General features: G+C 34.9%; 1 protein-coding gene across 1 annotated transcript; it reads right to left on the bottom strand.

Moving 5' to 3' along the window:
- Positions 1-11,207: 11,207 nt before the first annotated feature.
- On the bottom strand, positions 11,208-11,660 carry LOC148762498 (uncharacterized). Its single transcript, XM_088806615.1, has one exon. The coding sequence runs from the start codon at positions 11,658-11,660 to the stop codon at positions 11,208-11,210; it is 453 nt and encodes a 150-aa protein (XP_088662741.1).
- Positions 11,661-18,919: the final 7,259 nt, after the last annotated feature.

Genomic DNA, 18,919 nt, shown 5'->3' on the forward strand with positions numbered 1-18,919 from the left:
TATGTATATATATGATTTTGAGAATCTGCACCACTCATTGAATATTAGATAACTCACCCATTTATGTACCATGTGCAGATAAATAGGTCATTAGGTAGTGCATGGCAAGGTTGTCCATTGATGGACCAATTTTGGCATCCGGTAGGTTTCTCATTTTGGTTACTCAATTAAGTTCGCCATGAGCGTCAGCACTTGGTTTAGATATGTATGTAGGCATCATGTGCTATCTAAACTAGTGTAAGGGTTATTATGTATGAACTCACTTCATATGGACAATATATGGCCTTCTGAATATTTGTATGAAATACGTGCCAGAGATAATGTATTAAATTTGAATTTTAATGTTATTTATGAATATTTGGTTATGAAATCCCTTGGCTTTATGTTATATGATTTGAATTCTGAGGCTTGCTCAGGGTCTCTTGGGCTTTGCCTACTAGGCTCATGCTCTAGTCATGGAACCTCGGGTTTGGGTCGTGACAACGTGTTAAGTATTGCATAGAATCTTAAATGAGGTACCAAAAGCCCTTCTCATGGTGGGTCATGTTCTATGAACTTGCTTTCCCATGGCAAGCACCCACACGCTAGTTTCAAGTATCTCTTTACTTCAACCTATGAGAGTGGTTGCTTATTTCACAAGTAAAGAACATAGCATGTGCCAATCTTTGAAAAATAATGATGCCCCGTCTCAATAATACAATGATCAAGAACTTTTAGGAACAATGCTTTGACGCATAAGGATCTCATAATTGTATCTTAATACAATTCCCTTATAATGCATATATAGTTCCATGGCCTTTATTTATATAAGTACGAAAAGTAATTAAATTACAAACTTATGTATAAAGAACTACCTTATAATTATTATAAATGAATAAAATGTCATACCTAAATAACTCAAAATGTTATTCACATACAACCAGGCATTGGCTTATAGTGCTGATACTAACAATTTGACCTTATGCTCAAACATGAAATTAATCATGAAATTGAAAACATAATGTAGCAAAAAAAATAAAACATGCATTTAATCAAAGAAACAATCGAATCCCATAAGATCAATATTTGTGTTTTTCATATAATTTTCAAATTAATTATAAACATTCCTAAGTTTAAGTATTACATACCTTGCTCTAGATATCGTAATTAAGAGCCAATTAAATCCAAAAGCACTTATAATAAAGCAAAAAACCCGAAAAAAAAGTAAGTTTAAAATCCTATAGCCGATATCATTGCTTCTTCACCTTTAAGATTTGTCAAATCTTTAGCCAACCAAGTGTTTGGCCTCTAATAGTGGTCCACACAATGACCGACTAAGACCTTCTCAAAGGTAGGATTTATTTTTACTTATGCTAGCAAGTTTTGTTTTTCAGAAAAACCAACAGACCAAAAATCCTAGCTAAACCCTTTTTTTGTTAGACAAAGAAAACTTATTTTTCTTTTCTTATTTTTATGAATTGGCTAATAAGTGGCTTAAGGCTAATAAGATTAAAGCATAGCTCATTGTTTACTTATGACATTCTATATTAGTTCTCGTAATTCATGACTAACCTTATGGATTTAAGAAACTAATTTTTCTCAAATTCATCATGCTTTGGCCAAAGACTTTACATAAAGTTAATTTAGAATTCAGAACAAGTGAGATACATCCCTTTATATCGCTTGGGGTGATGAATCCTCTCTTGAGCACTCATCCACCTTCACATACTTCATGGCACACCCAAAAACACGCTATTTAGGCATTTGGTCACCTCAAGACACGCAAGGGTGAAATCAAAGTATGTCATTCTCTATACAAGATGACCTGGTGTCTCAAGTCTGAGGATTAGTTGCATAACTATCACATGAGAGCATATTCCATAAAACACTTGAGTGAAATACCAAATGGAGTTCTCATAGTAGGTCATGTTTAATGAACTTGTTCTCTAACAAGGACCCACATGCCATCCTCAAGTATCCCATATACTTCAATCTATGAGATCAATTGCTTCTTCCCAAGTAAAGAGATGCACAATGACCTCATAATTTTAACAACTTTACAATTCTTTTGCAAGGCCTTCATGTTCCATGGGCTTCATCCAATTAGTACTTAATAGCTCCTTATTATTGGCCTAACACAAAGAAAAACCTCTATCACATATAGTTATGAAATTTTTTATATAAATTGAAAATTAGTTGGATCTTTTGAGTGAATGTAGTTTCATTCAAAAATAGACTCTTTAAGCTTTACAAGATATATAGATCACCAAATTTTGACATTAAACGAGGAAGTTATTGTTAGCAATTTGAGAATATGATGTCTTGAAAAGCAAGTATATTCTCATGTTTATTCTAATAATTTATTTGTAATGAAAGTACATTTTGATAATAAAATGAAGAGTTTGTTTAAGTAGGTATTTATTTTCTAGTTATAAAGGTACAATGATTCTGTTGAGATATTAAAATACATTTGTGTGAAAAGTCGTACTTAAGAGACATGTATTTTAATTGAATCTAAAAATTGTTCACAGCCATAAATTAAAGCTGGTCACCTTATTATGTTAAGGTTGTAGTGTCCAGATTACTTCCAACATAAGGAATGTGATTCACTTCAAGGTATGATGAGTCTCAAATCATTGGAGTAATTGACTTCAAGTAATGACACTATATTTTGAACCGAAATCACGTGAGAATCAAGTTTAAGTTTAACCATTACTTAAACCTTGATTTCACACTTATGTATTCACTTATGGTAGAATCGAAATCCTGATAGATAGTGGACTCATGTTTTTTCTCCTTATAATCTTTGATATACCATGGGCATGATCATTTTCTAGCGTTGATTTAGACTTTGTATGTTGGGATTATAACTGAGGTGAACATCCAATAACATATATCGAAAAAATGGAGTTCATAGCATTAACATCACTTTTAATGATTTTAGGAAGATTGATGATTAATCTAGGCCTAATGAATTGATGAATTAGCTATTCATCATATCTTAATACTCAAAAGATTAGATCTAGAGTATTGGATCACCAATTAGATGAAATATGAGACTAGGGGATAAAATTGACATAAAGAATAAAATGATTAATTCATCTTTCATCATTAGATGATTATAAGGGTACATAACATAAGATTTGCAATTTAGACAACTAATATTGAATATTAATATTGGATTATTTCTTATAATTGTAGTTAATCAAAAAGTGCAACCATGAATCTATGGTGGAGTGATTTCATGGTTAAAACCTTGAATTATCTTAATGAGATTAAGAGTAATTCTAAATTCATTGAAGCTTGGAATATCTACGTCCAAATAGATTCCTCACTAAACTTCGTAGAATTCAATTTATTTAAGGTGGAAGGCATATTTTATTTAATTGCTTAAATTAATGTTTAAAAATAGTAACTTTACATATTATCTTAATTAAGACGAGTTATCTTAATTTAGACAAAGTACATATGTTGTCTTAATTAAGACAAGAGTTGTTTTAAATTAGACTATAGTATATGTGTTGATTTAAGCCAAGAGATGTCTTAATTATATTATTTTACTTTTGGCAAGCCAAAAATTGTCTTAATGGACAAATTTTTTAAGGCAACAATTCTCTTAAAATGAAAAATATTTATTAAGATAATTATTGTCTGAAAATAAAATAATATTGGAAGATTTTAATTATAATTAAAAAATTAAACAGTTTATTCTTTACTTATAATTAAATATAATTTCTTGATAAGTTACAAGAGTCCATGTTTGATTAGGATTCTTTTATTTTATTATTAATTCTTTTTAATTAAAGATGGATAATAATATATTTTGACTTCAAATTATTATAATTAAACAAATAAATTGTTTATTATTTAATTATAATTTTAATAATTTTAGGAGGAGTAGGGTACAACAATAACATTTTATGGATGACCAACTTGGACTGTTCATAGGAATTTAATTTTAATTAAATTCTTTAAAATAAAAAAGAGTCCATAATAGAAGATAATATTAAAGTCTTGGTTGCACCTTATAAAAAAGAATAAGAAAAAGAATTTCTTCATTAGAAGAAAACCTTTTGGCCGAACCTAATGTTGCAAATTCGCCTCTTCCAAAATCTTTCAAAGTCGCCCTTCTTTTTAAGGTCTTCTTGATCTCCAATTTTGGTAGTTTTTCTAGAGACCTCTCACAAGAAAAATAACCATAGCTTTAAGGAAGAAAAAAATAGAAACAATTGAGTTACCATCTTTCTTTTGCATTCCACACCTTTGTCTACTTAAGTCTCAAGTTGAAGAGATTCTTGAAGAATAAGTGGTAAGTTTGTTTGATTGAGAAATCAATCCTTGGTGTGGTGGTGAATTTACTAAAATTCACTAGGAGGCAAGAATCAAGATTCTCACAAAAAAAAGGTATTGTTTCTTATACATCTTGATTCTTGAATTTTGATGTGATTAAATCGATTTGTTTGATGCATGATGTGTAGTTTTGCTTGTGTATTGGGATTGCTTGCCTCTGTAATTAGAACTTTTTTTAATTCCATAGTTTACATAATCACATGCATGCACAAAGATCCAACTCCAACAGTTATGACAATTCGAAGCTGGTTGACAAACTTGGAAATGAAGTGTTAATCGACATTATGGAGTGTCGAAGAACCATCCTTATTTTTTGCCAAGTTTCTTTATTTATTCTCTGTTCTCGATGCTTCTACTACCAAAATGATAATGACAATTGTTAAAATAATTTTTTAAGGGATAAATATCCTAAATAAATCTTAAATCCTAATCATTCACCCCAATCAATCTCAACCATTCATTCCACCCTAGCTCTACTCTATAGACCCCCATTCACTCTCATTCTCACACACCTCGAGCAATTTCCTACTTCCTTTTGCTAGTGTCTTTTCCCCACTCAAATCGAGAGAGCCCAAGGTGATTCGATAATCTAAGTAGCCTAGAAGAAGGCTTAGAGGAGCTCACCCATAAGAACTAGACGAGTTAAAAGGCCCAAAAATGCTTAAAATGTAAAAAAATAGCCCAATCAAGTCCAAGAGACCCAAAAAAAATCCCTAGAAAGCCCAAACAAACCCAAAAGGTCTAGAAAATCCTAGACAATCCTAGATAAATTCCATGTACTATATGAACATTTTAGTAGTCTAAATCTGCTTACACCAATCCAATCATGGCCCACGTCAACTTAAACTCTTTACTCCATGTCCAAGCAAACTCATCTTGGTAACATCCAAACTTGTAAGCATGACATTTATAGCACATAACTTGCTCATTGACCTTTTTATCATGTTGATGCATTAGTATGCATGATAGCATGCTAAGGTTAAGATCTAATGGCATGACATATAAATTGTTAGCTTTACAATTGATTATATTTTGAAATGACAAAATCAAATAACCAAAAATGCAAATTAAAAAAGATTAAAACACTTCAAAACCTTCTGAATATATATGAATTTTGATTAAGTCTTTTATAAGTTTGAAAAGCTTAAAAATACCTTAAAATAGCTTCTCAAGGCATATAGAGGTATTGAGATCTCATATAGAGGTATTGAGACTTGCCCAATCTGAGAGAAAATTAACAAAGCTTGAAAGTTCAAGTATTGAGACATCCCTAAGATGTATCAAGACTTCAGCAACCCAAGAGAAAAATTTAAGAAATAAGGGAGCAAAGTATTGAGATGTGTACTGGAAGTACTAAAACTTTGGAAGATAGAAGCATTTTGAGTTAAGAGCTATCGAGACATAGTGGACAAGTATGGAGACCTGAATAAACAGAAGCATGCTATTTGACAAAATGTCAAGACCTCACTTGCAAGTATCAAGACATGAGGAAACAGAAGCATTCTATAACTCAAAATATCAAAACCTCACCTACAAGTATCGAGACTAAGCTAAAACTATCGAGACCCTACTTGGATGTATTGAGACATCATTCAAATGAAAAAAGGTAATATGAAGCAAGTATTGAGACTTCTATTAAAGGTATCCAGACTTGGCCATTCCATAGCAAAAAGTATCGAGACTTCAAGGAAAGTGTAACAACCCCTCCTAGATCGCTACCGACATCCAAGACTTTCGAGGAATTCTGTCAAGTCTTGAACAAGCCTCATTTGAGATTTCCATTAAATTCATCAAATACACATCCACGTGTGTAAGTGAATATTAATAATTTTACTACTGTTTACTCCATTCAAAATAATAACAATTAAATATCAATTACAAGGTCTTTAATAATTCATGTCATGAGTTAATAACATTTTTCAACATCAACAATTTCTTTATGACACAACCCTAAGCAGTAGAGCAACTCGGAGCGGGTTAGGAGATGTCTTTACCTAATCTACGGTGGACTGTATGCACCTATGATTACATGTTAGGCTGATCCTTATCTGCAAAAAGGGGAAATAAAAGGGGTGTGAGTCTCACAGACTCAATGATCATCAACCCCGTGAGCAGGCGAGGAGGGGAAACAAACATAAAGATGGAATGTTTATAAATCCAAGAGTAAGCATAGAACACACGCTCCATTAAACTAAGAGATTTTGTTTTTATACCTTGCAAATCTTAAGAATAATAAATCACAAATAAGAATATATGAAAATGGTTATATTTAAGGTACTAAAAAAATCTTTCAATTTTGATATTCTGTCAGTAGTAAATCCATAGGCAAGTGTAGAATGAAGAGTCTCAAACATAAAAATGCGAAATAACTTATCACCCATAATTATGTAAATTTCACTTGCCATTCAATGGTAAATTTCAAGTGTTAATGCCTTGCATTGTGTAATAAAAATCCATAAGTGAGCATCATCTTTGAGTAGGCTTAGTATAGCCCTTAGGCTTACTCTCTCAGACATCATCACCTACTCGTGGGAATTGCCCACGCCACCATATATAAGTCAGGGCTTCAAGTCCCTCTTTACCTACTTGTGGGAACTGCCCATGCCACCCAATATGAATCAGGGCTTCAGGTCCCCCTTTACCTACTCATGAAAACTGCCCACGCCACCCAATATGAATCGGGGCTTCAGGTCCCCCTTTACAATCAAATATCGATAATCAACAATCACTACTTTATGCACAAAGACCACACTTAACATGTTGTGGTAATAGGTCCTACCCAGAGTATCTCAATCACATTAAAATGAAAATCATTGTAATTTAATGCATTTGCAAAATATAACATATCAAAAGCAATATAATCATAAATTGAATGTTATGCATAATTTATTTCAAAGCATGGCGTATCCATCAAATCAGCATGCTACGTGAAATCAATAATTTTTTTATCAAATCCCATGAATCAATAATGACCATTGGCCCAAACATCACACAAGCTTACGAGGTATGATTTTGAAGCGAAAGCTAGTCAAAGGTTTGTTTCCCCATAATTAAAACCTTGTAGATGTATACTTATGTATAATATAAAAAAATGAATTTAAAATCCTTGAACAACTTAGAGCTTTCTACCAACTCATGCTTTCCATAATTTCATCAACCATCAAATGTAATATATATAATATATTTACAAGAATATAGTTTTTGAAATTTAGCACCCACTCACCTCACAATAGCGAGACGTTATTTCGCTATTGGTTTGTGCGTGTATCTAACTATTCTTTCTTCCTTTCCTGTTTCTTTCTTTCTTTTTCCTGCACTTTTTTTTTTATTATTATCTTTTATCTTTTTCTTCCTCTCATTTTTCCCCTTGTTGTCGATCTTCCTTTCCAGCTGACATTTCTCTTTTTTCTTCTTTTTTTTTTTCCTTTATCCTCCAGCACCGCCGCTTCCCCTCTCTCTTTCTTTTTTTTTACTTATTTCTCCTCTGACACGTCGCTACTCTTTCTCTCTTTTTCGTTTTCCTTTTCTTCTCTCTTTTTCTTCTCTTCTAGTCAACCTTCCTTTTTCCTTTTTCTTCTCCTTTCTTCTTTCCCTTTCCCTCATTCTCCTTCCTTTCTTTTCTCCTTTCTTCTTTCTTTTCTTGTCGATTTTTGGCTGAAATTTTTCTTTTCTCCCTCAGAGTCGGCTCCTTTCTCTTTTTAGCTCTTTTTCTTCTCTCTTTGTCTTGTCCCATCACTCTTTTCTTTTATTTCTTTCATTTCTTCCTTCACTATTTGCATTTACCAACCCTCTCTTTTTCTTGTCCTTCTTTCTTATCTTTTCTCTCTTTTTCCCTTCTTCCAATAGCCAGCTTGACTTTTTCTTTTTCTTTTTCTCTCTCCTTTCTTCCTCGTCTCTTTAGGTCGGCCCCTATTACCATTTTCCACAAAAAAAAAATAATTAAGAGGGCTATTACAGTCTCCCCTATTTAAAACAAATTCATCCTTGAATTACATCAACATAGAGACACTTAACAGTACATTTAACCTTTAAATAAATATGGATATTCTGCTCGCATTTCCTCTTCTGGTTCGCAAGTTGCCTCCTCTACCGAGTGGTTTTACCATAATACTTTCACTAAGGCGATGTCCTTAAAACGAAGCCTTTTTACTTGACAGTCCAATATAGCTACAGGCTGCTCTTGGTACTTCAACCCATCTTTCAACAGTATCATATCATGTTGTATCACATGTGAAGGGTCTTAAACATATTTTCTGAGCATGGATACATGAAACACTAGATTAACCCCTTCAAAATTTGGTGGTAATGCCAATCAACAAGCAACAGTTCCTATGCATTCTAGTATTTTAAATGGACCAATATATTGAGGATTGAGTTTGCCTTTCTTGCCAAATCTTCGTATTCCTTTACATGGCGACACTTTTAGAAACACATAATCACCTACTTCAAACTCCAGGGGCTTGTGTCTATTGTCGGCATACGACTTTTGTCTACTTTGAGCGACCAACATTCGTTCTCAAATTATTTGTACTCCTTCCACTACTGCTTGTACCATCTCCGTCCCCAATAACTTCCTTTCTCCAACTTCTAACAACCCAATGGGTGACCTTCACTTCCACCCATATAGTGCCTCAAACGGTGCCATCTTGATACTTGCCTGGTAACTGTTATTGTATGCAAACTCTGCCAAAGGCAAGTATAAGTTCCAAGAAACTTTGAAATCAAACACGGTTGCTCTTAACATATCTTCCAATATTTGGATCGTGCACTCAGACTGATCGTCTGTCTAAGGGTGATATGCTGTACTAAAGTTTAGTTGAGTCCCTACTTCATCTTGTAACCTCCTCCAAAATCAACTAGTAAATTGTGGTCCCCGGTCGGACACAATGGTCATTGGTACGCCATGGAGTCTAACAATTTCATTAATGTAAATTCGAGCATATTGTGCCACCCTAAACTTTGTCTTGACTTGAAAAAAATGTGCTGACTTAGTCAACCGATCTACAATTACCCATATGGAATCGTATCCTTCTTTGACTCAGGGGAAGCCTGTTACGAAGTCCATGGCTATATGTTCCCATTTCCATTCAAGCACTAGTAACGGTTGTAATAATCTTGAAGGTCTTTGATGCTCTGCTTTCACTTGTTAGCACACCAAACATCTTAAAACATATTCCTCTACATCCTTCTTCAATCTTTGCCACCAATATACGGATCTTAAATCATGAAACATCTTGGTGGCTCCCAGATGTACTGCATAAACAGCAACATGTGCTTCCTCTAGAAATTTTTCCCTTAATCCATCCAAGTTTGGCACATAGATTCGAGATCCATGTCTCAACAATTCATCATACCCAAAATCAAACTCAGAAACTTACTTACCCATACTCCCTAAAATCGTCATTACAAATGTATCTCTAGCTTGGGCATCTCGAATTCAATCTACTAGTATTGGTCGGACCCTAAAATGTGTCAATAGTGCATCTGACCCAGTGACCTCAAATTTAACTCCCATATTACCCAGATCCTTTAATTCTTGCACTATCGATCTTCTCTCCATTGCAATGTGTGCCATACTACCCATTGACTTTCGACTTAATGCATTAGCTACAGCATTCACCTTGCCAAGATGATAGAGTATCGTACAATCACAGTCTTTCAACAATTCCATCCATCTGCATTGCCTTAAATTTAGATCTCGCTGTTGAAATATATACTTCAAACTTTTGTGATCCGTATATATTTCACATGTTTCTCCATACAAATAATGCCTCCATATTTTTAAGGCAAATACGATCGCTGCCATTTCCAGATCGTGTGTAGGATAATTTTGTTGCCTCTGAAGTTGTCTTAAGGCATAAGCCATGACTCTACCATGCTGCATCAATACATACCCTAATCCAACACTCGAAGAATCACAATAAACAATGTAGCCCTATGACCCACATGGCAGACTTAATACCGATGCGAAAGTCAAACAAGCTTTTAATGTTTTGAAACTGTATTCACAAGCCTCTGACCATTCAAATTTTACTCCCTTTTGAGTTAACCTCATTAGCGGAGAGGCTATCTTAGAGAAATCTTTTACAAATTGTCGATAATACCCAACCAATCCTAGAAAACTCCTAATTTCTGTAACTGTCGTAGGTCTAGCCCAATTCTCAATTGCCTCAACTTTACTAGGATCAACTTGTACTCCATCCTTAGATATAATATGTCCTAGAAAACCAACACTACTCAACCAAAACATGCACTTAGAAAATTTTGCAAACAGTCTATGCTCTCGTAGGGTCTGTAGCACAATCCTTAAATGTTGTGTGTGCTCTTCCCAACTTCTCAAGTATATTAGAATGTCATCAATAAAAGCAGCATCTTTAAGTCCATGAAAGGGTTTAGGTCCATAAATCTTTAAGTCCATAAAGGGTTTAAGTCCATCTTTAAGTCCATAAATCCATAAATCTATCCAGGTATGCTCGGAACACCCTATTCATTAAGTCCATGAAAGCAGCAAGGGCATTCGTCAATCCAAACAACATCACCAAAAATTCATAATGTCCACACCTCGTATGGAATGCGGTTTTAGGTATATCCTCTTCCTTGATCCTTAATTGATGATATCCAGACCTTAAATCAATCTTCAAAAAGCATTGAGCCCCTTGTAGCTGATCAAACAAATCATCAATTCTCAAAAGTGGATATTTATTTTTTATTGTAACTTTATTAAACTACCGGTAATCGATACATAGCCTGAGACTACCATCTTTCTTCTTTACAAACAGCACTGGCGCCCCCCAAAGTGACACACTTGGGTGAATAAAACCCTTGTTAATTAAATCTTGTAGTTGTTCCTTTAACTCCTTTAACTCTATCGACGCCATTCAGTATGAAGGCATTGATATTGGTTGCGTTTTTGGAATCAAATCAATACGAAATTCAATTTCCCTTTTGAGAGGTAATTCAGGTAGTTCTTTTGGAAACACATCTACAAATTCATTTACTGCAAGTGTAGTTGCTAAATTCCCTTTTTCACTCTGTACTTCTCTAGTAATTGTAGCCATCACACTATCAACCAAATGGTTGCTATGACCATAAATAACAAATGACGGCTTTCTAGGGAATCTAAACTTCATTAGCTTGCGATAACAATCTACATTAGCATAGCAAGACGCCAGCCAATCCATTCCCAATATCACGTCGAATCGTAATGTTGTCATAAACACTAAGTCCACCCAAGTGTCCTTATCTTTAATCTGGACCACACAAGAACAATACACATACTCCGTAACATATGATTCTTCCAATGAGGTGGTTACTACTAACGATTCATCCATATATTCATAGTACTTCTGTAATTTAGGTACGAAATTTGAAGACACAAAAGAATGGGTGGTTATTGGGTCAAATAAAACTGATGCTTCATAACCACAAAAGAAAAGATTACCTGTAACCATTGCATTCGAGGCATGAGCATCTTGTGGTGCTAGAGCAAACACTCTAGCTTGTCCCCCTCTAGAAGCACCTCGTTGAGTTCACCTTGCCTGTCAAGCCCAACTCTCTAATATACTTGCCATGTCATTCATGTACTTGATAGCATGTTTGCATACTTGGATGCCTCGAAAAATTGTTAAAAGTCGGTAGCGTACCTAGTGGTACAATTAAGTTGATTAAAGCCTCGAACTAGTCCAAATAGAGATTTTAGGATGTATTTGAGAGTTATTGAACCGTAGAATGTCTTAATATAGTGATTTGGAGTTTGAAGATTAATTTGGAATCCAATTGGGAATTTTTATAACGTAGGGGCAAAATGGTCATTTCACATGTCCATGAGGACATAATTGGAATTTTTAAAATTTTACACCACCATGACACTTGTCAAGCCCATAAATTTCACCTATTATCATTTTATACTTTGGATAATTATGGGATTATATGTGGTGGAAAGGAAAAGTTTTATTAGTTAAGTTTTAAATGTGAACCAATTATATGTTGTCATGTGTCAAGTTTTTATTATTTTATAATTTCCTTTATAAACACAACATAAACTCTCCCATTCACTCTCATATTCCAAGCCAAAGAACAAAAGGGGGAAAGAGTAGAAAAACCCTAAGAAAGAAAAATTCAAGAGAAATTCATTGGATTTTTGAAAAATAAAGCAATTGGAGGTAAGATTTCGCGATTTAGCTTAAGATCTATCTTACCCATGCTTTCTTTTTCATTTTCTATGGTTGAAACTCAAGTTTTCATGATGGAAGCATGCTGGCTGAATCAAGGCGGGAAGCTTTTGAGGATGGGTTTTGCTATATCTCATGTTATCTAGGCGTTTTTAGTTGATTGTGATATTCGGTGTGAAAAACAAGCAAGAAAACAACATGTTCTTTATCAAACCCTAATTGGCCGAATTCTATAGGGAATATTTTGAAGATGAATTTTATCATATTTCAGATTATCTACCTCGTATTTGATGATTTGTAATGTCAGATATCTAAAACGGTTATCGAAAAGTATAGTTCTTTTAGTAAACGACTTGAACAATAATGAGAAAATTATAGTAAATGGACTTAGAATTGATTTCTAATGAGGTATACAGACTTATTGGAGTATTGAAAGTGCAATGAATCTATTTAGAGTTGAATTGGATGTTTTGGCTAATTAAACAGTGTATAGTGCGAGTTAGGTCGAATACCATTTCAGTCCAACAACAATTGAACCTACGTAGAACACCATCTTTAAGTGATTATTCGAACACTTCTCATTCAATTTCATACATTCATAAAGAACCTGAAATAGTTTTATAACAGCTTGGCACAAATATATTGAATTACTTGTTATGTATTATGTAAGACCTTGACCTGTATAGACTCGTAAAAGGAAGCATACGCGATATCCCTGATCAGGGGTAATTTCATCATTTCCTTAGTAAACCAATAAAAGTAAGATTTTTAAATAATATTATGGCCTAAGTAGGCCTAAGGTATAAATGGATGGTGAAATTATGGGTAAAATGGAAAGGAAACCAAAATTTTGATGATTTTCATGGTAGGAGCAAAATGGTCATTTTTCACCTCGGGTTAAAATTTTAAGTTTTCATGAACCCGAGTATGTCTAGACCATTATGGACCTTGTCCTGGTGTCAAAGGAGTAAAAAGATTTCATAAAGGGTTGGAGGAGAGTAAGTTAATTGGTGGAGGGGCATTTTGGTAATTTAAGTGGAATGGATAAGATTGGCTATAAATACTTTCTTCCAGCAGCTTCTTCTCCTATTTTCTAGCAGCTTGTCTTCTTTTTCTTCTTCTATTTCATGTTGCTTCCAACCTCCATGGAAGCTTGATATGGAGCTTGCATGATTTTCTCTCTCTAGCTCTAGTTTTCATACCTTTGAGCCCTTTTGACTAGAATCCTTGTATTCTTCCACTCTCTCTCCTTAAAACCCTTGAAAAATCTTATTTTCATACTTTCTCTTACTAGTTGGGCATTCTAGAGAGAGAAAGAGAGAATTACCTCACTTGTTTGAAAGCTATTGGAACGGAATTCAACTATAAAGGAACCCTAGGGTGAGTAATGAACCAAGCTTGATTTTTAGCTATGAATAATGGCTAGTAATTAGGATTATGAGTTGTTTTATTGTTGAGTATGTTCATGCATTTTATGGTGATTAAGATAGTGAACATAGATAGCCATTTAAAGTGACAATTAAAAGCTAGTTAAGAGATAGCTTTTAGGGTTCATAGTGTGTGAATTGACCTATTGCTTATGCTAATGTGATCCTAGGTTCTAATGAAGTCCCATCCTTCCAATTGGAACATTAAGGGAATTAGAGTCAACTAAAGGCTCAACAATAAATCGGTGAGTGGACTGTCTATCAAAACTATTTTGGGAATGTGACTGTTTTGTACAAAGTGTTTGAATGATTTTATACAACTTTTCTTAAAAATGAGTGCCTTGGGAACAAGCTCTTGAGAAATGGTTTATGTTGTGACATGTGACTATTATTGATTCATGCACTACCACATTGTGTTGATATATATATATATATATTGTTGTGTAATGACATTAACTCGACTATGTGCGAGTAGGGAGTGCGCATAAGCCGAGGATGACCCGATTATGTGCAAGTAGGGAGTGCACATAACCCGGTGATGACCCAGCCATGTGCGAGTAGGGAGTGCGCATGAGCTGGTGATGATGATGATGGGATGGTGTGCATGATGATGATGGGTATACGTATACATATATACATATGTAAATATGTGTGTTATAGGAAATTAATGAGTAATGGTATATGGTTGTAATGCATGTGAAACTTGACATGTTAAACTGTGAAAGATTGTTATGCATTTCATGTTGGTTTGGACATTTTAGCAAGGTGGTTTTTCTTTGGGAGAAAGGGAAATTTTTCATTGGTGCCTTGTATCTCGCTGCAACGAGAATCATTCTCGCTGCAAAGAGAAACTCTCGGGCTTAAGAGCCTTCACCAAAACTGGTTCTTGCTACAGCGAGATAGTCACTGTAGCTTCTCGCTGCAGCGAAAAAAAATCTCACTGCAGCGAGAAACTCTCTGTTTCATTAGCTGAATTTCGCTATAGCGAGAAACTTTTTGTTTCTGGGTTACAATTTCGCTGTAGCGAGATTCAATCTCACTGCAACAAAAAACTTTCTATTTTGTCTCCTATCTTGTCCAATTGCTACCCTATTTTTCACTTCTTTGCTACCATATCTGAACATGGACTTCCAACATTAAGGACTAAATGAGTTAAGTTTAAAATGAGGAGGTTTAGTGAGAAACCCTCGGCCAGTTGAGAAACCCTCGTTCAGCTAATAACTTAATCCCAACGTCGCTGCAACAAAAATTCATTCTCGCTGTAGCTACGCTACAATGAGAATGTCTTTCTGCTGCAGCGAAGATTCGTCGTCGTATTTGACTTGCTTGCATAATATTGAAGCTTTCATTCTTCAAATGGTTCGTTATGTATGGGTTCATGATTTTCAAATGATTAATCATTTAAGGGTTTGATGATGGGTTTTTAATGTGAATGGAACTAAATTGTATTATTTTGAAACAAGTGCATCATGATTTTAAATTCTCCCTTATTGTTGCTTGTTCCCTTCCTTGTTCACTCACTGGGTTTATACTCATTATTTTCAACTTCATGTTTTCATATCACAAGGTAGCCAGTAATTAGGACGAGGTGTCCTTGTAGACTTGTATCCATCTTTTGGTAGGTGTCTCATCATTCAGTAGCTGTACATTCGTCCGAGTCCCTCCGCTGGAAGTCGAGTATTATTTTGTTGTGTATAGACGAACCTAATGTAAATTGTTAAGATACATGCTGTAAACAATGTATATACACTTGTTTGGTATGCTAGTATGAGATGGCAATGTGTAGTATTATTTTGATTCTAAGTTATGAAATGTGACTTAGCAGTTTATGATGGAATGATAAACATGTCAGATTAATAGGCTTGCTTGGGCTTAGTGGATTACGTCCATTGGGCCCATTCACAAGTCATGGCCTGAAATTTGGGTTGTGACATATTATGTATAGGTCATGAGCCCTCTAGTAAAGGTAAGGATATCGTACCCGAGGACCAAGAGTAGGAGTACTCCTGTTATTGTGAGTAAACAAACGATCATCTTAACTATCTAAAGTTGTTTCTACTTGTTTTTATGTTTTAAAGAATAATGAGTTTAAATCGTAAATTATTATGTTTTAAAATTGAAGTGTTGGTTAAACGAAATGAGATTTATAACTTGTTTTGAAATTGAACACTGGTTTTGGAAATTAAGTAAGTGGAAACTAATACTCGTGTTTGATATATGGTTTGAATTGATGTCTTATGACAATGTGGTGGCATGAATGGCTAGATTTGTGTTTGTGTGGAATATATGAACTGTTTTGTTTTACCTTGACAGGCTGGGTAATATCATATTAGCCATGTCATGCTGCCGAAATTTTTATTGATTTGGTGGGGTAAGTGATTAGCTTACTACAGTGGGTGGGTTTTCGTGGACCTACCTATTAAAGGTGTACGGTAAACCCCGTTATATTTTACCTTAGTATGAGAGGCGCGGAGGGTATCTCCTAAGGTAGTTTAGAGTGCACTTCACGCCGAACCACCACGTGAAGGTGAAACTCAACCAACGCCAAGGAACGACTATGTTGTTAAACGTAAAAACATGTTTTATGTGTATATGTTAATTTAACAGCCTTGGCGGACTCGATTGGATACCCGACGCAAGGTGTCATCGAGTACGAGTTTTGGCACAAGCCAAGTTTTAAGAGAGTCATAAGCCTTGCTGATTATTTTTTATGAAATGTAATTGTTTTACATGGTTGAAATGAGTTTTAATGTTATGAATCATATTATGAAGAGATGTTTTAATTGTCTCCATTTGCTCCGCTTTAGATGTTATAGATGAACTTTGCTTACTCACTGGGTTTATAAAAACTCACCCCCTTCTTTTCACCCATTTCAAGTTTAAAGCAGTCTGTAGACAGTCGATTTTGTCGAGGGTTTGCTTTTGTATTTGCACTCTTAGAAATCGTAGGTCTACAGTCCTGTTTATTTTTGTTATTTTGGGGCTCACATGTCATTATAAAATATTTTTGTATACCCTGGCACTGTGTGTTATTATGTATATGAATTTATTTTGTTATTACGCTACAGTAATTGTTTACGTAGAATTTTATAAATATTGTTTTATATGAAAATGGAACATTTTATCCAATATTTTTATTTAGTTTTATTAGTTATAAATTCACTTTAAATGGATGATTTAGATACCTAAATTTATTTTTTAGATATGAAATGTATATTTTTCATTTATATATTATCTTTTTAATAGGTTTCGAAATTTTTAGGTAAAATGACCAAAATACCCTATGCTATAGAAATTACGTTTTGATTGTCTTTGATTTGAAAATCATCTATATTCCTTTAAAACATGATATTTAGTAACTGTTGCTCATAGGGGAGGTGGAAAACTGATGCTAGAGCCTTGCGAGGTTTCGGTTGACATTCCGGGTAAGGTTTGTCTATCGAGACATCGCAGCGATTGTCACTGGCTCGAAGAGAGTATTGGGTCATGACATTGCCGATCTACCTTGTGATGAGGAAGCCACCCCTTTTTCTTTAACCCTCTTGACATTTCTAGTTAGTGCGGTAGCAAAATTGGATCGTATTGAGCCACGAGCCATCTTCTAGTTATGTCTAGAGGTAGGACAATCCCTCTTCACATGACCAATTCCCCCACACTCATAACAGAACGCTGTCATCTGATTACATGGCCCTATATGAATCTTACCATAAAAAGTGCAGAAAGGACCCCACTGACCACTCTGTCTAGGATTTGAATTAGTCATTCCACTACTCATAGCCCGCTTGAAATTAATCCCACTAAAATCACTACTACATGGGGGACAACGGAGCTGAAAATTTCTTCGTTGATTCTGTGGACTAGAGAATGTTGACCCTCTGAGTAAGTTACCATCCTTTCAACCTTGTTGTCCAATTATATTAACATCTTTACCCCTACTGAGGTCTCTATATCTGGAAGATCCCTCACCTCGATTTCTTTTACTCCTCTCTCTTTCCACCCTAACCTTTTTACATCACGCCTCAATTTTTCTAATGGCATCAACTACTTCAGGATAGGATGTAAATCTCTGAGAGACTAGAATTCTATATATTGGCTCATGTAACCCCTTGATGAACCTCTTGATCCTCTCCCTTTCAGTTTGAACCAGATACGGGGTCATATCTCGACAATTGAGTAAACTAGATGTCATAGTCTGACACTGTCATCCCAAGTATCTGCATTAAAGTTTCAAACTCCTATGCCTTAGTGTCTTTCACGCTTTCAGGTAGAAATCTATCCATGAAAGCCTGTGTGAATTCTTCCCAAGTAAGTGGAGCGGAACCAAGAGGTCTACAGCACTTGAGCGTAGCGAACCATATCTACGCTACCTCCGTCAATCTAAAACTTGTCAACTCAACTGCCTGGTGACTAGAACAACCTAATGTAGTACAAATTTTGTCCATCTCATCTAAAAATACTTGTGGGTCCTCTGTTGATTTAGTACCCGAAAAGGAAGGGGGTTTCAATTTCATAAAATCACCTAAAGTCACCATGACATTTCCCCAATCTATTTCCTCATAAGGTTGATAATCTGAATCTTCAAAACTAGAACCCATTGTTTCATTTGGTTGATACACTCCCTATCTCCTAAACTCTGCAGACTCCTAGGTTAACCCTCATAATCTAGCCGCTATCTCTTTTAGGGTGGTAGTGGGTACCTCAGAATAATCACCTCTTGTATCCCCAGAACTGGTACTGACTCTCCTCTCACTGGAACTTTGACTGCTTTGAGGCCCGATGATTAGACCTCTAGGTCTACCTCTCCCATTGCTCCTAGATAAAGATGCACGTGGTCCCTCCATAGTGTCATCTGGGGCATTAAACCCTTTAATTCCTTTTGAGGCAACTAGCATCTTAGGCGGCATCTCGGTACTTAGACAGTGATAAACACCCTTCAAATAAATGTTAAAATTATTAATAAAGGTGGCTTACTAGGATTAGGGAGTTCATGTA

This window comes from Theobroma cacao, chromosome 5, assembly GCF_053813885.1.
Source record: "Theobroma cacao isolate CCN51 chromosome 5, ASM5381388v1, whole genome shotgun sequence".
NCBI lineage: Eukaryota > Viridiplantae > Streptophyta > Magnoliopsida > Malvales > Malvaceae > Theobroma > Theobroma cacao.

Bases quoted from the DNA above. Each gene is read 5' to 3' on its own strand.
- LOC148762498 (XM_088806615.1), bottom strand. From the start codon at position 11,660: ATGGATGAATCGTTAGTAGTAACCACCTCATTGGAAGAATCATATGTT.